The sequence below is a fragment of the Natrix helvetica genome (assembly GCF_964273705.1).
Source record: "Natrix helvetica genome assembly, chromosome: 3".
Lineage (NCBI taxonomy): Eukaryota > Metazoa > Chordata > Lepidosauria > Squamata > Natricidae > Natrix > Natrix helvetica.
This window is the reverse complement of record NC_138549.1, coordinates 107,830,970-107,851,472: the sequence shown is the minus strand read 5'-3', so window position 1 is coordinate 107,851,472 and position 20,503 is coordinate 107,830,970. Positions and strand designations below refer to the sequence as shown.

The 20,503-nt window shown below is 39.7% G+C and overlaps 1 protein-coding gene across 1 annotated transcript in view; it reads left to right on the top strand.

Moving 5' to 3' along the window:
- Window positions 1-20,503, top strand: part of C8A (complement C8 alpha chain) — a 45,226-nt gene that overhangs the window by 450 nt on the left and 24,273 nt on the right. Inside the window, exons 2-7 of the mRNA XM_081946491.1 lie at window positions 3,613-3,706; window positions 5,084-5,228; window positions 7,096-7,234; window positions 11,005-11,194; window positions 14,947-15,147; window positions 16,450-16,690. Coding sequence (XP_081802617.1) covers window positions 3,613-3,706; window positions 5,084-5,228; window positions 7,096-7,234; window positions 11,005-11,194; window positions 14,947-15,147; window positions 16,450-16,690 — 1,010 coding nt within the window. The remainder of the gene's footprint in view (window positions 1-3,612; window positions 3,707-5,083; window positions 5,229-7,095; window positions 7,235-11,004; window positions 11,195-14,946; window positions 15,148-16,449; window positions 16,691-20,503) is intronic.

Sequence of the window (20,503 nt, the reverse complement as noted above, 5' to 3'; positions counted from 1 at the left end):
CTTCAGACAATTCTGTTCTTTATTCCATGCAGACTAAATCAAAATGAACTTGTAACCAGATTATTTAACAATACATTTGCTAGCTATTCTATATAATTTTCTGGTGATTAAAAAAAAAGGGGGACAAATAATATCCTCAAAGTTAAACTCCATTAAATTCTGTGAACCTTAGTTCCAAGTAAAAATGTATAGAACATTTCCCCTCATTTCAAAGCTTGTTCCAGAAATCCTTAGTGCAACTAAATTAAGAACAGAACGTTTTTATGCTAGATAAAGTGATCACATCAAACAAGGGGAAAATGTAATGAATGTGAACTTTAAACATTTTTGGGAAAGAAAAAGCAAGAATACTATGTTTGGATTATTAATATATGATTTCTGAATTTTCAGGATTGATTCATTTGTTTCTGCAAAATGCTACAGATGGCTTATTTTTATCATTGCATTCATCCACTGCACCCCTTCCCAGCCAAATGTTTAGTAATTTCAGCACTTTGTGCTCCATGCAAGCGACAGCACAGAGCAGAAAGTGGAGAGGAAAGAACAAAAATAAAATAAACAATTACAGATTATTTTTTTAAAATGATCCTCTCCAACTGACTGGTTCTGAAATTGAAACTGACTTATAGAAACAGTGAGATATGATCAAGTACACCCCACTGGTATCTTTACATACACCTCTTGGTCTTTAGAGTAGCAGTAGCACTTAGACTTACATACCACTTTACAGTGCTTTACAGCCCTCTCTAAGTGGTTTACATAGTCAGCATATTGCCCCCAATAATTTGGGTCCTCATTTTACCTACCTCGGAAGGATGGATGTCAACCTTGAATATCATGTCTTTTCCAGCTTTGGAAGAGTTGTTCATTGTACTAATTATTAGTAGTTTTCCTCCTTTCAAAAAATAATTTTCCTATATACAGTAAAATATCTGCTTGTCATCTGACATTGTGGATTATAGCCTGTGAAATCTCATGTCATATTAAATTTGCTGGTCTTCAAGGTGCTGAAGCACCTTACATTCTCCTAGTCTGTCAGTCATAATGATAATAGAGGTAAGTGATAGTGACAGGGTCTGTGTTAGCAATGTGACAATAACAAGCATTGCTCAGAGCTTCTACTTCAATAAATAATCAAATTGCATGTATCTTATTAAGGAATACATTGGATTCAGATCTGCACCCTATCTCACCCTATGCTCCTTCTAGAGAACATACCCTGAAGAAATTCACACGTTGACCAGGCAGTTGTGAATCACTGAAAAATATAGCTATTTGAATTGTCTACCATGGGACATTTACTCTGATAATAAAGTAATGTTGCTCCAAGGAACAATATTACTTTATTATCAGAATAATCTACTTGTTATCATGTCAAATAACGTGTTCAAGATTTTGTCTACCCTGCCAAGGAAAGACTGCCTAGAATCTGAAGTAGAGATCTTTAGCCAGATTGTATTAACTTTGGAGTTATAAGTTATTCTGGATCAAACCTGACTTTATATTACTAAGGTTTTTTTTTTTTCAAGTGGGATGAGATGCACACAATTCTGAATCAGATGAGCATATATTTATGTTTAATTAATATACAAGGATGTTTATTTAATCAAATAGAAATTAATTCATGTGAGCATAATTATATTTAATGAAGTATTCAGAAAAACAAAATTAGAGGTAATAGTATGCATTTTATAGTTTTTCTGTTTTAGCACATCAGAAGTTTTTATTTCGGAGCAACTTTTGGAGGCCTCCGAATTCCACAATATTCTCAAGTGATCTCATGCTTCCTTGGGACATTTGTCCGTATTCCTTTTATTTAATATAAAATTCTGGGATCTTTTATGCTGATCTTTAGTCCTTCCAATACCAATATATTTTTTAAATTTTTTTTCCTGTCAAAGTATAAAAGTTGCTGCCTATGCAGTGTTTCGTAAGAGGGGAGGACAAAGGTAAGGTTGAGACTACAATTGTAGCTTGTCAAGGAACACAACCCTTCAGCTTCACATACATTCACAATCGTGTGCACATACTCTCAAGTAATTAGTTCTAATTTTGATTTCAGTCTGATGTTACGTAACACTTGTTTCTTTGGAGGAAATAATAATGGGAATTGGTTGTCTATCCAGTTTTTCTAAGGTTGTGGAAGTCTTAATTGGCCTGTTCTGTAGGCTACCATGGCATTGAAAAGCTTAAATAATTACTACTGAAGCATTTTTATGTTAGAATTCCTTTAATTCTGACTAACCTTGAATATTACTTCAGATGTCATGCCTAATACTGTAAATAAGTGGTATAGTGATATAGTTTCCTACTAGACAGGAAACACTATACCATTTCAGACAAATGGTTATCCAACTTCTTCTTTAAAACAACACTGGAAGTTTTTAAGATGTTGGATAACCATTTGTATCGGGTTTCCTGTCTAGGCAGGGGGTTGGACTAGAAGACCTCCAATGTCCCTGCCAACTCTGTTATTCTATTCTATTCTATTCTACTCTACTCTACTCTACTCTATTCTACTCTACTCTACTCTACTCTATTCTAATACTGTAAATAAGTGGATGGGAGCAACACTGAGTGAGAAATGGTCTATATTGGAGTGGACAATCTAGGGATCTCATTTTTAAGTAACTATTTTTAAGTCTCCAAGAAACACAGAAACCATGATAGTGACATGATGATTTTTTAAAAAACACCTTTCTTAATTATTGGAGTATAGTATTTTTATTTCGTTTCATTGACACTGCTATGAGAACTTCTTTTGATTTTAGATAGGACAAACTATGGACATACATCATTACTTCATATAAATCTCAGATGTAGATTAAAAAAAAGACAACAAAGTATTTTCCAAGTGTGAGTTTCTGGTACTAATTCAATTTTGGTGGTATGATGCTGTGAGAAGATATTTAGAAAAACCTTAATTAATGCATGTTTATTTATTTGCTACCTTTATATCTCACTTTTGCTCCACAACTTCACAACACAGTCACACAGCATACTACCCTACAGCTGAACTTAATCCCACAAGTACTATCCTATTGAGAAAATGCTTCCAGGCCATAATCATCTAGTGACTTTCTATCACTGAGGTTGAATGTATTTTTCATACTGTGGGTTAGCTTCACTCTAGTATTGCCACCCTAATGGGCATTACCAAGACGTGCACTTAGAATTTTCTATAATGTAAAATAAACGTTGCTTGCAATGATGGTAAAATGAATTTTCTTAAATAAATAATGGTATGTTGCCATTGACTCGTGGGTCAGTCAAACACAGCCAGATTGTATTCTTTTTCTCCTGAACATCACAGAAGAATGTAAAGTGTAAAATTAAAAAAAAAAACACCAACAAGAGCTCACCGCCGTTTTCTTCCAGAGTGCAGACAAAACACAAATATGCAGCAAGCATCTGCACACAAGATTCCTTGAACGTTTGAAAACAGTCCTTGAAATTAACTTACCCACACTTGAGCCTGACATACTTAATAGGTATTAAATCCAACCCCATGTTGCAGTCAAGAGTATTCTATTAAAATTGATTTTCACAGAGTAGATTTGCAAAATGGACACTATTATTCAGTGTTGCTAACTATTTTCATTCTCTTACAAGATCACGAAGACAAGCTTGGGGACCTATTCCCATTGATTGTCAACTGAGCACATGGTCACAATGGACGAAATGCTTCCCTTGCCAAGAAAAACGAGTAAGGGGTTCCAGTCTTATGCAACTAACGTCTTGCTATATGTTGTTTGCAATAAGTAAAATCATAGATCAGTATAGGGTCAATATCCAATTCCATGGCCAAAAACCCCAAACAAAACAGATGTAGACTGAATGAAGGACTTTGAAGTCCTTGTAATTCTTCTCTGTTTTTGATTGGATCTAATGTGCTGCTCTGTACATACAGTGAACCAAGATGCCAGAAAATAATATAGGAAGTATTTTGCTGGATTTGTGTATGTGTGTGTATAGGCATGCATTTGAGTTGCTGTTGACTCCTGGCAACTGCCTGGATTAGTCCCCACAGTTTTCTTAGCAAAATTTCAGAAGTGGTTTGCTATTGCCATTGGCTGATAGAGTCATCCAGTTGGCTTCATGTCAAGGACAGGATTAAAACAGGTAACTACTGGTTTCTAGTCATACCTTAACTGCTACACTAAACTGGCTCTCTTTGCTGGATTGATGCACAAAATATCTAGATACTTATTTTTCAGTCATTTCATTTATATTATACCCAATCTGCCTAGGATTTCTGGATTCTGTTATCCGTGGATAACAGTCAAAACATCCAGGTAATGTAATAAACAACTAGATAGTTACAAATCCATGACAATGCAATGGTGATAATAGTGTAAAGATTATCACATAAACTATCATGGTAATGATATTACTGTGGAGCAATCATAACCTTAAATAGTATATTATGGCAATGTTATTAAATGCTATCCAGAAGACCTCTTAACTAACTTCTGAAGCATTGTAATAGGGCAAGCTTTACCTCCAAGAAAAAAGCTGTTTTGTTAAGACTGAGACTGCAGAAAAGTATGGCTTCATTTCACAAAAATGAGGTATAAACAGGAGTTTCTCTTGGGATGAACTTGCCATGCAATGTTTCACTCACACACACACACACACACACACACACACACACACACACACACACACACCAGCCTACACTATTAAAGTGATAGCTTTCATATATTCACCAACTGTTTATATAGAATTCCAAGTCATGAAAAACCGATCCCAGTTATTTGTGGGCTGATACAGAGTTATTTTATCTTCTTGAAACAAGAGAGCAATTGGATTTGAAAAAAGGCCCTGCAATTTATGTTGACTGCAATCAGGCTTTACCTCTGTTTTTTTTTTTTAATTATCTCAGAATGTTTCATCACCGCATACTGCAAGCTGTGCTTTAAGTAATTCCCACTGTATTGAGAAACACTCAATTAGTTCTACATTTTTAATGGCTACATAATTAATGCTTCCCCTTTTTGGGTGAGATTATTTTGTGGGATTCTAAATCTTTAATTCCACATTTTAAGGAATTTGTATCTAACTATTTTAATGTACTCTACAGTTCAGATCAAGGCAGCTGGTACAACCAGCCAAATATAAAGGGAGAATGTGCAATGGTAATCTTTGGGACAGAGAAGCATGTGACCCAACAGAACCATGTGTGGTGCATCAAAGCTGTGGAGATGACTTTCAGTGTCAGGAGACAGGTAAGTCTGGTTCCATTTCAGTCTTCCCCATTCTGATGCCCTTTGGATGGCTTCAGTTTCTATGTTGTTGTTGTTAGTTGCGAAGTCGTGTCGACCCATTACAACCCCATGGATAACATTCTTCCAGGCCTTCCTGCCCTCTACCATCCTTTGGAGTCCATTTAATCTCATGCCTACTGCTTCAGTGACTCCATCCAGCCCCCTCATTCTCTGTCGTCCCCTTCTTCTTTTGCCCTCAATCTTTCTCAGCATGAGGCTCTTCTCCAGTGAGTCCTTCCTTCTCATTAGGTGGCCAAAGTATTTGAGTCTCACCTTCAGGCTTTGGCCTTCTAAAGAGCAGTCAGGGTTGAGCTCCTCTAGGAATGACCGGTTTGATCGCCTTGTAGTCCAAGGGAACTCACAGGAGTCTTCTCCAGCACCATAGTTCAAAGTAAGGGTAGGCTCTGGCAGGCACTACTGCAGGTTTGCTCGTGTGTGTGCCGTGTGTAATAAAAATTGCTCTGTGCATGCGCACAAGCAAAAAAACAAGACGTTGGCATCTACAGCGGCACCTGGAGAACTGATTCAGGAGCCTGGCAGGCCTGGGTCGCTGCTGATTCCAATGACCCAGACTGCCAAACCACTACCAGTTCCACTGAACTGGTCCAAATCGGTAGGAACCCACCACTGGTTTAAAGGCCTTAATTCTTTGGTGTTCAGCTTTCCTTATGTTCCAACTTTCACAGCCATACATTGCAACTGGGAGAACCATTAATACCCATTAAATGAGGCACTAGTGCCTAGAGGTGACCAGTCTTGAAAGATTCACTGAAATTGCTTTGAAGAATTTTTTTTTGCTGGTTTTTTTTTTGGTTGTTGTTGAAATGAGAACAAAGAACAAAACTTTTTGTTTCATTTCTGTACGCTCCATAGTCTCGTTCAGTGACGATGGACTTTTTAGACTTGGTGTTCAGAATTCAGGAAATGCTGACTTTGAAAAATACAGTCCAATTCGGGCAGTGTTTTATCTTTCTGTTGATAGGCCTGTGCTGCCCGCTAGAGGCAGCTACAGGTTGCACAGGGCCTTCATTCTTGAAGAGGCTTTGGAGAATGCTCTTGCATGGCCTGTTCAGCCTCCGAATACTGCACAATAGCACACTCTTCATTCATTATTATCAGACTCTCTGGGAGCTGCACAAGAGCACAGCCATCTCACATCACTTTTCAGAGGTACAGAGGCCATTTTGGTGTACATGTTTATTTTTACACCCCAAAAATGCTTTTTCAAGAGCCAATTGGACTTTCTGGTTTTTCGTTGAAGACGTTTCACTTCTCATCCAAGAAACTTCTTCAGATCTGATTATTTTCAAGTAATTCCTGCAGCCTTAAAGAAATCAGGCCAAAACAGGGCTTGCCTTTGAGAACAGTCATTGTGGGGTGTTTTAGTCACCCAAAACATTGTGCAGTGTCACTTTTGACACACATGTCATTCACCATCACTGGTCTACTTCATTCATAATACTGTGACATAATATTACTGGTTTTCTTTGGACTCAGCATTATATATACTGTGCAGGTCCATTTATGTAAGTGCTAAATGATATATTAGTCAGGATATTATGGTCACAGACCATAGTTAAACAGCCTAGCTTAACATTATGTGCAAAGTCCAATGAACAGAGATGTACCTTTTCCGAAGAGGAGCTGCACTTAGGCTTCATAAACACCTTTGGCTTAGTTCAAAGGTGTTCAAGTATAAGGTGAGCAAGAACGTGAAAAAAATCTGTCAGAAATTATTTTTTAAGCATGGGAGGAAAATATTTTTAAATCCAACTTTAGATCAAGCAGAGATTCCAGAAGTAGATGAATAACAATATTTGTACTTCAGGACGTTGCATTAAACGTCACCTAGTCTGCAATGGAGAACTAGACTGCAGGGATGGATCCGATGAGGCTGATTGTGATGATGCTGAAAGTACATGTGACTATCCAGATCCAGTCCCAGGAATTGAACTAGTTTCAAGAGGGTAAGTAGAATTGGTCCCCCGCAGAGTCGTTTTTTAAAAAAAAAAATCAAATAGAAACAAAAATCTTACTTCCGGTTTTGATAAGTTTGCGTCCAGTGTGCAACTGTTTTCAGTTTTTCTACCTTCTTCTCATGGTGCCCGTGAATTTAGAATTTATTCTGATGCTGTACAAAATAATTGCAAGGTGGATGCCTAACCTTTCTCTTATAAAAAAACCCAATGGAAGGAATTTCCTTCATCTGTTGGGATTTAGGATGCTGGCCATTTAAGACCAGGTTCCCAACCTCCGAACTGTGAACTGGCCGCAGCCCGTTGGGAACCAAAGTGGTGTGTGAGCATGTAAAGGTTCTTTTGCACATGCACAGGGTTTATGTTGTGTGCGTGAAATCATTCCCTCCCCCTCCCCACATTGCTGAAGCTTCTGCTGCTGCCAGTCTGTGGAACCAAAATGGTTGGAGACCCCTGCTTAAAGAGATGACTGCATAAGGAAAAGCAATACATTCAAACATGCCCTTTAGCCATTTCACAACTATGCACAAGGTCTCTTATCCCATTCATTGATATTTCAATGGCAAGGCAAAATGTTGATCCTCATCAAATTAAGAAACAGTTGAAAAATTTCAGATTTTTAAAAATAGAACAACATTTTTTTTGCCTCATTTACAGCATGTGGTAGAAAAAATGTTTACTTTTATCCATCGTATTGTGCCATATTCTGAAGTGAACATTTTAGAACTCAACATTTTAGGATAGAGACTTTATAAATGCCATAGGAATAGATTCTTCATCTAATCTGTTTTATAATAGTCCAGTTTGGCAAGAAGCCATTTCATCAAATTTCAAAAATAGACTAAATTCTCTAGATAGATAAAATGTTACCTGGTTTCTCATTCTGTTTTAAATACTGAGAATTATTTAGTGCATCTACAACATCATTTCATCTGGGAGAAATCTCTCAGTGGCTTTAAGAGTCAACACTGATTTTACAGCTTATCATCCTCACAGCACTCATATACTCCTTTAAAAAAAAGTCTGATGTTTATAATTTATTGGATTTATTAGCAATGCAATAATAATGGCTGAAAGATAAATATTATGAGTTTGATAATGCAATAGCTGCATGGTTTGTGCAGTCTGCCTTTAGTAGGTTACACAAGGACAGAAGGGTTTATAAAGAATGGGCAAATACATGGAAATAACTGGAAAAATGAGTGATCTTAATAAACCAAGGATCCTGAGAAAGAGGACAGAATTTGAAATACTTATGCAGAATCAATGTCATTTATTAGGATGTATCTATATATTTTTATTCATAGAGACAGAATATTTTTTTAAGTATGATAGAATGGATATAAAAATTCAAAGAAGGAAGGAAAGGAGGAAAAGAAAGAGCACGAGAGAGCGAGAGCAGCTATCAAGATCTTTTTCCTATTTTTTTCTTTATTATTTTATTCCTTTGCCTTTAAAAAAAAACACCAAACTTTTAATCACTTTTATAAAACTTTTATATTTTCATTTCTCTCTAGTGTAAGGTTGGTTTTATGCACGCATTCATTTCATTTTTCTTCTTTTTCCCTTTTTGTTGTTTGTTTTATTTAATTAAAAATATAAAATAAAGAATACACAAAAATTGGTTTGGGAAATAATCTGGCCACAACTTCCTGAGTTACTACTTATAAGAGTTGGATATAGAGCAACACTGAAGATCTCACGTAGTTTGGATAATGAAATGTCTGCATGGAAACAATCAAACTCAAGAGTTTCAACCCCAAGCTATAAATATTCTCCTTTATTGGTACCATTCTTTATGTCTGTCCTGTTGTGGCAAGATCATGTGCCTTGTTTCTACTATTTGGATAACTTCAGTAACTGAAGTAACCTCACCCCTTTGGTGCCACTAATGCTTCCTTGTCCAATGGTTACCAAAAGGCAGCCAAAAAGCCCATTGGTTCAAACCTAGAGGCTAATTATATAGTTGCAATCGTAGAACTAAACATAACTGCTAGGAATATTCCTTTGTTATTACCAAGATACATCACAGGTAGTCCTAAATTTATGAGCACAATCGGGACCAGAATTTTCACTGCCAATCAAGGTGGTTGCATCCGATTTTTTTTTTTGCCACACTTTGAAAGCAAATCATTGCACTTAAGTAAATTACCCATTCGTTCAATGAATCCAGTTTCCCCACTGACTTTGCTTGTTGGAACCTGGCTGGGAAGGTCACAAATACTGATCACATGACCTGGGATTCCATCATCAATGCATGTTGCCAAATGCTCAAATTCTGATCATATAACTATGAAGATGCTGGCATGGTCGCAAGTACAAGGACTGGTCATAAGTCACTTTTTTTCAGTGCCGCTGCAACTTTAGACACTAAACGAAGAGTCGCAAGTTGAGGACTACCTGTATTGTAGGTTAACTATAACCAGTTGCATATAAGCGACAGCTGAGGTAGCTACACCTAAAGGAAAGATGTTAACATAGCTGCAATTTCAAGGAAACCTCACGTTTAAGGAACAAAAATGGACTTTTGTTCGCTAGTTCATGTCTGTCAAAGAAGAGAAGGAAAAAGATATTGCAGGTATGGGATAGAAAGATGACATACTGTGGGTTTTGAATTGGCAATGAAAGCATATCAACATGTTAATTGCATACAGGTAGTCCTCGACTTACAACAGTTTGCTTATTGACCATTTAAAGTTACAACAGCGCTCAGAAAAATGACTTATGACCATTTTTTCGCACTTATGACATTGCAGCATCCCTATGGTCATGTGATTTACATTTGGATGCTTGACAACTGGTTCATATTTATAACAGTTGCAGTGTCCTTGGGGTCATGTGATCACCTTTTGTGACCTTATGACCAGTGGTGGGATTCAAATAATTTAATAACTGGTTCTCTGCCCTAATTATTTCTTCCAACAACCAGTTCACCAAACTGCTCAGAAAGTTAACAACCAATTCTCCCGAAGTGGTGGGAACTGGCTGAATCCTACCACTGCCTTATGACAAGCAAAGTCAATGGGAAAGCCAGATTCACTTAACAATCGTGTGACTAATTTAACAACTCCAGTGGTTCATTTAACAACTATGGCAAGAAATGTCATTAAATGTGGCAAAACTCACTTAACAAATTTAACACCATCAATTTTGGGCTCAATTGTGGTTGTAAGTTGAGAACTACCTGTATCTATTCAGAGGTACATTCCACAGGATTTCACTGAATTTTACTCTTAGATATACTGTATACTCATAGGATTCTAGCACAAACTAATTTGTGCCAAATAGAAAACATCTCAAAAGTATGCTTGAAAATGTATCCACACTATGACACATACTTCAAATGCATTTTCAAAATATATTTCTACAACTGCACCCGAAGACAATATTATCCTAAAAGAGTGCAATGAATTAAAAAGTAAATGTGAACAATTATCACATTTCATGCACTCAGTATTAAAACGTCCTTCATCCTAATCTGCTTTGGTGCAAACTGAGAACTTTTACAACTTGTACCAGTTTATTGTGTTGTCATCTATGTGTCTAATCTAGAAATAAAAACCAATTACACATATTTAGAAGTAAAGAAATAGAGAATCACAGCTTTAATTGGCCTGCATCTGAATCATTCCCCAGAATTTTTTTGGTGTTTTTTTGGGTGGGTGGGGGGGAGAGTTTCTAGGATGCTTAAGAACTGGAATACTCTTTGCCACAGAACACACCAATGCTGCTTTACCTGCCTTTCTCCTTCTTTATTAAAGATTCAACATCCTTACACAAAAGCCAGCACTGTTAGTCTATGACCCTAAATATTTTGGAGGCCAGTGTGAAACTGTTTATAATGGAGAATGGCGAGAGCTGAAGTATGACTCGACATGTGAACATTTGTATTATGGGGATGATGAGAAATATTTCCGAAAGTCCTACAATGTTCACTTCTACCAATTTCTAGTAAGTATATGGGTACATTAGTGTGCTTAACATTAAGGTTTCAATAGCCCAGGAATAGGGGTGGGTGGCTGCCAGCATTACTCCCGGTTTGCTACCCACACTCAGTTGTCTATAAATTGTTCTGCACATACGCAGAACATTTAAAAAGGCCTAAAAATATGCCAGCAAGGCATGGGAGACTGGGGAACTGCTTTGGGGGTGTGGCCAGCCTGCTGTTCCTACCGGTTCGGTGACCCAGTCGCAATTTCCACTACCAGTTCACTCAAACCGATGTGAACCAGTAGCAACCCATATCTGCCCTGGACCTATGCATGGAAAGACCTAATGCAGTAGAGTTATATCTTGAATAGTATTAGCCAAATTTCCTGCTTTTGAATTATATAAAAAAGGCATCATCAGTTTCATTGAAGACACCAAGAAGAAGGCCTACTGCGGACTGATTGATTTAAAATGAGATAATGATCAATTTCTTCAGTGTTTGTTTGCTTCTAATGTGATAACCGAGGCCAGGATTTGGTCCCCTCCTGCTGAGGCCAGAATGAAAACTCCCAATGATCTATTGCAGGAATCACATCAGTTTTTTGCCTTCTGCAATTTTACCTAAAATCTAGCCTATTAGCACCGTTATGGGATTATGTACTATTAGATCTAGGTGCAGTATAGTACTGCTTTATTCTTCACTTGAAATACTGCATCTAGTTTTGGTTGCCACAATACAAAAAAGATGTTGAGACTATAGAAAGAGTGCAGAGAAGAGCAACAAAGATGACTAGGGGATTGGAGGCTAAATTGTACAATGAACAGTTGTGGGAACTGGGAATGTCTAACGAAGAGAACAATTAGGGGGTGAGACGATATCAGTCTTCCAATATTTGAGAGGCTGTCACAGAGAGGAGGAGGTCAACATATTATCCAAAGCATCTCAGGGCAAGATACAAAGCAATGAAGGGAAGCTCAACAGAGAGAGATCCAGCCTAGAACAAAGAATGAATTTCCTGACAGTGAGGACATTTCATCAGTGGAACAGCTTGCCCCCAGTATTTATGGATGCTCCATCACTTGAGGTTTTAAAGAAAAGATTGGGCAACCATGACCAGAATGGTACAGGGTCTCCTGCTTGAGCAGCAGTTGGAGTAGAAAACCTCCAAGATCCCTTCCAACTCTGTTACTCTGTATTCCCATCAATATATCAGATTTGCATATGTGTGAATACTACAATGCAGAGGTGGGTTGCTCCTGGTTCAGCCTGGTTCAGCCAAACCGATAATGGTATTTTTGCCTGGGTCACAGAACTGGAAGCGACCCAGGCGTGCCATGGCCCCAAACCGATTCCCTCGCTGCCGCTGATGTGGCCACCATTTTGTTTTTTAGTGACTACGCATGTGCAGTTCACTGTAAATTGTTCTGCGCACACACAAAGAACAATTTACGTTGAACAGCGCACACATTGCCCGTGTGTTGCGAACCAGTAGTAAAACTGGCAGCAGCTTACCACTGCTGCAATGGGCCTTTACTTCCAAGTTCAGTGGAAGTTTAGCAATATATATAAAGATTGGGAGTGAGGTGGGGCAGAGGCATCTGAAATAGGATAACAAAATTCAAAAGGGTGCTTACCACCTCCCCTCCCTTTCTTATCTATCTATCTATCTATTTATCTATCTATCTATCTATCTATCTATCTATCTATCTATCTATCTATCTATCTATCATGTATGTATGTATGTATGTATGTATGTATGTATGTATGTATGTATATATAAAATTTATTTTCTGTCCATCTTATATACAACAACTCTGGGCAGCTTACAATATAAAAACATTAAAATCATCCATCATAAAAAACTCAGCAGATAAAAAAACATTAGCAGATAAAATTGAGGACACAAGATGACAAAGAAAGGAGCCAGACACACAGAGGAGGAGGAAGAGTAGAATTTTAATGTGTCAACCACTTCCATTATGCAGCTCCCCCATTGAGTCCCCAAGCCATCTGGCAAAGCCAGGTCTTAAGGCTCTTATGAAACATCAGGAGGGTGCCCCATTTTTATAGGGCTTGATCATGTAGCTGCTGCCACTATCTTGTGCCCTGGTGATGCAGTGGTTAAAAAGCAGTATTGCATGCTAACTCTGCCACCATTTGGAGTTTGATCCTGACAGGCTCAAGGTTGACTCAGCTTTCTATCCTTCCAATAAAATGAGGCCCCAGATTGTTACGGGCAATATGCTGACATTGTAAACCTCCCAGAGAGTGTATAAAGCATTATGAGAAGGCATATAAGTCTTAGTGCTATTGCTGTTCCTATTTTCTGATATTACCCTCACAGAAGTCCCAACGTATCAGATAGTAGTTTGCACACAGATGTGTACATTTAGCAAAGGCCTCTCTTGCACTCACCAAAGATTAATTCCAGAGTGTCCAGCATCATCTGAATAACATTAAGGCAATATCATATTGGTGGGCAGAAGGTAAAAAAATTTGTTCACTGTGATGACAAAATAACTTAAGAGAAAGAAATTTGTCCTGCAAAGGCTCAGATAGGATAAAGTACTGTAGGTGTGCATGTTCTAAAATACCTCAAGAATTCTAGAAATTGATGTCTAAAAGTCACAAAGGGGCCATAGTTGTTAAGTAATTAAGCTCCCCGTTAGGAGAGCGAGTATGCAGAGAAGCGTAATGAGAGTGATATGGAGTAACACGCACAAACCAGCATACAGAGACACTGAATAGTATAAAAATATAGTAGTTTACTATGTAGAAATATAGAAGTATTCAGAGTCTGGTTAACAGTTCGAGTCATACACGATTCAGTAATTCAGTTATCAAAATAGTCATTCTAGCACACAAAATATAGCTAACAGTTGCAAACCACAATACCTCAGTATACACCAACCAGCTTCTAACAAAACAAAGAGCTAACAGCCATTCTGGCTCTCTCTTATAGCTGCTTGAGGTAACAAACCAATTACATCTCTTAAGCATTTAAAGTAACAGTAACATTTGTAACAATCATAGCTTAGATACATTGCCAAGCCAAGCCTAGGGTTACATCCCTGTTGTGGCCCAGCAGGAGCCGTTGGAGTTGCCACCAGACTCCGACAGCGAGGTGTCCTCTGAGTCGGCTCAAGAGGAGGTGGGGGACCCTGGACAGGGTTCCGATGCTGAGCAGGGCGCAGAGAGGCTGGTTGGCCACCAGGGGGCGCCTGAGGCATGGAGCAGTGGTGAAAGCCAAAGGAAGGGTGCTCCTGATGTCATGCCTTGGAGCAGTGGGGAGGAGTCACAGGACAGTGAGTCAGACATCAGCAGTGAGCTATTAGATGCTCGTTACCGACGTGCTTCCCGGCGTAAGGAGCAATTGAGCAATTACAGGAGGTAATGGCTCTCAGCTGCTGATCATTAGACTCCTCTCCAGACTATAAAGGGACTGCTTGTGGACACACCCTTTGCAGGAATCAACTGATCATTGGAGTTGGAGAAGCTCAGATCTGTGCCGTACTTTGGCAGGCTGGATTGCTGCTAAAGGGTTTAGCTGGATTGCTGCCCAGAGTGCTATCTTGACCTTGGCAGGCTGGATTGCTGCCAAGGTGGAACCTGTATGTCAATAAACATCTTTGAAGAGACTTTGTGTCGGAGTGTCTTGGTATACAAGAGGAGGGGGTCAGAACACATCCCTAACAATAGTTCCTCACCCCTATTCTAGGGTAAAAAAGAATCCATTGTGATGTTAATCCAATTTATTATCTTTTCATTTCAGGCTCAGGCTGATACTGGTGTCTCTTCAGAGTTTTATGATGATTCTGCAGACTTATTGAGGGCCATCAAAAAAGACACCTCTAGAAATGCTGGATTTACAGTTGGCATAGGACTTTCTAGTTTTCCTGTGTCTCTGGAACTGGGCTTAACGTTATCAAAGGCTCAAGGGACCCTGAACAATTTTACCGAATACAAAGAAAAGGTAATAGAACAGCAAAGATCTCCTTTCTCAATCCTTGTTATTTTCTTAATCAAATCACTCAGCTCGCATTACCCTCTTGAACCAGTAATAGTCATATCTTAATTTATGTGTCTAATTGCACATGTACTATTGCTCTTATTACACTGAAGTAAAAGGAAGTATTATAATGGAGAATAAAATTAAGAAGAATGTTGCATACTATCTCCCTCCATCCTGCTTCCTTGACATTAAATATATAAATGAGAATGGTTGAAAAATATATAGAATTATTCATCAGGCAACAGTTGTCAGAGAAAATGTTCCAACAGCAAATCTATCTTTCATTAATGTAAGAAAATCAAAAGTTGTAGGAAGTCATTATTTTGCTTATGATTTAGGAAAGCTTGGAAATCAAGAGATGTGAACAGCTTGGTGCTGATCAGTTTTTAAAAGGCTTGTATAGGAACTGGTTACCATCCAGGAATTTGGAATAATTTGCTTCGAGAAACAACTAAAGAGGGGTTTTTGCCATGGGGGGCCTGGGGATCCCAAAGTGGGATTGAAGCTGTCAAGTGGCTCATTTAATTGTTGACGCTAAGGAGGTGGGTGGGTTGTGACTTTTTTTATTGTGTTTGTATTGGGTTTTTTATTTTGGTAAGCTGCCTGGAATTACTGAGAGTAAGTTGTGCAGCTATATAATTTTTCATACATAGGTAGGTAGGTAGGTAGGTAGGTAGGTAGGTAGGTAGGTAGGTGGGTGGGTGGGTGGGTGGGTGGGAGGGTGGGTGGATGGATGGATGGATGGAGAGGGAGGGATGGAGGGTGGGAGAGGGAGAGGGAGGGAGGGAGGGAGAGATCTTTGCATAAGACCATGTTTCAAAAACTCAGTTTAACTTGTTTCTGACTAGTAGACAGCTTTCTACTTACCTCCTAGAGAAAAACTGGGTGCACCTTGTTGCTGTCTGCTAACTAACTAGTTACTTACCTGCCATGCAAAAACTGGGTGTACTGGTAGTCCTTGTACAGTTACAGCGGAACTGAAAAAAGTGATTTGTGACCATGTTTCACACTTACAACCATTGTAGCAATCCCAGGGTCACCTGATCACAATTAAGATCTTAACCCTAACCCATGTTATTAACTGAACAACTGCAGGGATTCACTTAACAATTGTGGCATGGAAGGTCATAAAATGTGGCAAAACTAACTTCACAAGTGTCTCGCTCAACAACAGAAACTTTGGGCTCGATTGTAGTCATAAGTCGAGGACTTCTACCTATCTGATAACTAGCTATGAACTTACCTCCCATGCTTTATCTACAGAATATGGGATTTATTCGGGCCAAAACCAAAGTACAAACAGCTCGTTTCAAGATGAGACGTAATAATATATATTTGGATGAAGACATGTTGGCGTCTCTGTTAGAGCTTCCAGAGGAATACAATTATGGGATGTACAGCAGATTTATTGATGATTATGGCACCCATTTCATGACATCTGGAACCATTGGAGGCATCTTTGAATACATCCTTGTTGTGAACAAAGACAAAATGATGACCTCAGGTTTGCATGTTTATTTTATATATTGTTCAGTGAGGGAAGTTTATACATCAAAGCACTTCTATATGATTAAAGCTAGGTCCAGGTCCAGGACTGATAGCTTATATTTCTATCTGAAAATGCACCCTGCTCTTCAATTTACTATTAAGGTAAAGGTAAAGGTTCCCCCGCACATGCCTGCTAGTCATTTCCGCCTCTAGGGGGCGGTGTTCATCTCTGTTTCTAAGCCAAAGAGCCATGGCTGTCCAAAGACATCTCCATGGTCATGTGGCCGGCACAACTCAATGCGGAAGGCGCATGGAAAGCTGTTACCTTCCCACCAAAGATGGTCCCTATTTTTCTACTTGCATTTTTTACGTGCTTTCAAACTGCTAGGTTGGCAGAAGCTAGGACAAGTAACAGGAGCTCACTCCAGTGGTGGGTTTCAAATTTTTTTAGAACCTCTTCTGTGGGTGTGGCCTGCATTGTGGGAGTGGCTTGCTGACTATATGACTGGGTGGGAGTGGCTTGCCAGCCATGTGACTGGGTGGGTGTGGCCAACTTGTAAAATGTGGTGAAACTCACTTAACAACGCTCTTGCTTAGCAACCAAAATGTTGGCTCGGAAACTCTGGCATTTGAAGCATGCAAGTCTTAAAGCTGTCAAGTTACAAGACCCTTGCACCCCTAAACCTTTAGAAAAAAAAACCCAGGGGTGTTCTAACTTGACAGCTTTAAGACTTGTGGAGTTCAACTCCCAGAATTCCTCTTCTCGCTCTTCATCTTGATGATATGCAGGCGGGCGGGGGGAGGGAACTGGAACCGGTTCTAAACGGCACTGTAGATTTGTGGAACCTCTTCTATAGAAGAGGTTAGAACTGGCAGGAACGCACCCCTGGTTCACTCCATTATGTGGCGCTAGGTATTCCAACCGCTGAACTGCCGACCTTCTGATCGACAAGAGTCTTAGCCACTGAGCCACTGCATCCCTTTTACTACTAAAAAAAAAAATGCCAAAATGAAGGAATTGAGGAGAGGGAAAGAAAAAGAAAACACAGATATGAAGTCTTAGCATTTGATGGCCAAGTTGACTAGTAGGGGAGAAGACATCTGTTCTGCAGATCAATGTATGGAAATGTAATGCACATGGATAAGTGCTCACCTGTCCTGTTTTATTATGTGTGGGAGAAGAACACCCTTATTTACTTTATTTGGGTCACTGCATTTTGTTTCCCTGAGACTGTCTTGCCTACATGATCCCAGAAGGGCTTGGAGTTGGCAGTCCAATAATCTTCTTCCTCTCTTCATTTCTGGAATCATTCTGACCAGCTGCAGACCTAAGGAATATTTTGGGGGGAAGCAAACCCCGTAGTGAACATATGGAGCCATATCTGCCAGCACGGCGTCCCTCATGTCCGGCGCACATGCATGCACCAGCCAGCTGATTTTTGGCCTTCCGGAGGGCCGGGGGAGGCTGTTTTTGCCCTCCCCCCCAGGCTTCAGGAAAGCCTCCAGAGCCTGGGAAGGGCCAAAAAAAGGGCATACATGGGGGGGCGGGGTTGTGCGCACATGCGCACGTGGGTGGGGAATACACGTGGGCATGATAGCGCGTGCACACACAATTTTGGCACTTTAGAAAAAGTTTAGCCATCACTGCTCTAGATTCTGCCTGAATACATTATGCCATGGCCATCAATTGTAGAGCTGAAGTCTATGTACTGCTCTACTTTTACAGATCAGTTCCAGATTTGAATTTCAGCAGCTTAGTATAGATTATATTTACAAGGCTGTTAACTGCTTCCAAAGCTACATTAGCAAGGAGAAATTGATTGTTGGTTGCTTAATGCATTGGAGGTAAACTACAGTCTGGATTAGTCAAAACTTGTGAATTATTCTACACAAAGTTGCCCAGATCAGGGGAGGCAAACTCTCCCTGTCCATAGTGGGAATCGTACACACAATAGAGACACGTACCAAGATGGCTCACTCCACCACTCAGCTTGTGTTCTTTTCAAATATATTGCTAGAAGTATCCGGATCTCAGCAAAATAGTATAAACAATTTCATTAAAAATAAATCCCAGTCTTATCCTTCTATAACAACTTGAGACCCATTTCAGTTGTATATTTGGAGGTAAATTTGTTTCACTTTATGGTTTTTGGATAGGTGAGAAAAACTATTATTGATCATGAAATTTATATTCTGGATTACCATACAGGTAGTCCTCATTTTACAATTGTTTGTTTAGTGACCGTTTAAAGTCACACCAGCACTGAAGAAAATGACATGCATTTTTTTCACACTTACGATCATTGCAACTTTCCCATGGTCATGTGATTAAAATTTGGACAGGTGGTAACTGGCATGTAGTTATGACAGTTACAGTGTGCCAGGGTCATGTGATCACTTTTTGCAACTTTCCGACAAGCAAAATGATTGGGGGAAACCAAACTCCCTTAAAACTATGTTACTAACTTACCAACTGTAGTCATTCACTTAAGAGCCATGTTAAGAAAGGTTGCAAAACGGAGCAAAGCACACTTAACTATCTTGCCTACCACAGAAATGTGGGTCTCAGCTGTGGTTGTAATTTGAGTATTACCATATTTTTCAGACTATAAGATGCACCGGAGTATAAGAGGTAATTTTTTAAAAAACAGTATTTCCCCTCCCTGGCCCCCAGGAGTGCTCTGCAGGCCTCCCAAACCCTCTGCATGCCTTGTTTTCTGTGAAAATAGAGCATGCAGAGAGTTTGAGAGGCCTGCAAAGTGCTCCAGGGGGGGTGCAGAGGGCAAAAATGTGATGGTTGGGGGGTTCGGGAGGTGAAAAACGGGCCCGTGAAGAGGGTGTGAGCGGCTTGTAGAGTGCTCCTGGGGGCTGGGGACGGCAAAAAACAAGCAAAAAGTGAGCCCATTTTTTTGCTTGTTTTTGCCCTCCCCAGGCCCCAGGACCACTTTGCAGGCCTCCCAAACCCTCTGTGCGTCTATTTTTGTGAAAATAAAAAATCCTGCAGGGCACGATTTTGGGAAGCCGAAAATGTTGTATTCAGTGTATAAGATGCACCCAGATTTTCACCCTTTTTTGGAGGGGGGGAAAGGTGCATCTTATACTCTGAAAAATATGGTACCTATATTATGAATTAAGAGGTTTTGTGATAGGAAGAAGTGGCTTTGGTGAAATGCATTGTTCAAGTGTCATATTTCCAAGGGACGCACCAAAAGCGATATGGATGATTATGAGATGAAGTGACATTGTTCCCTTGCATGGAATATTGCTTCTCCCTAAAGAGCATATTTTTAAAAGGGAAGGATGATGGGTCTTGGGGAATGAGGATGCAGTAGAGTGGGATAAAGTTAATTGGAGATACTTCTGCTTAGATTTCAATCTTGAGTAATATTCCTGTGAGCCTATACTAGTCCCCCAAACTTATATCAGTGATGGGTTCCGGATCCTGGTGCAACCGGTACAGTGCGATGGGGCTGGGTGTCCACCACATGAACACGTGCAGCACGCGCATGCATACTTACCATCTGTGATGCTCTGTGACGCCTCTGCAACACTCCAGCTGCTCAGTGGAGCGTTTTACAGGTGCTGTATGCTCCATGCGCATGCGCGGCAACCCCGAACAGCTCAAATACAGATAAGGAGCATGGGTGGGTGGGTGGCTCTCCAGAACACCGTACCGGAATGGTACCTGGTGCTCCCAGCAGGCACTGGTTTGCCCGTACCGGGGCATACCGATCGTATCCCACCACCGACTTATATCTAAGCCTCAGCTTTCTTGGTTTGAACTGAGTTATCCAGGAATGAAGTCGGCATCTTTTCTACACAAAGCATG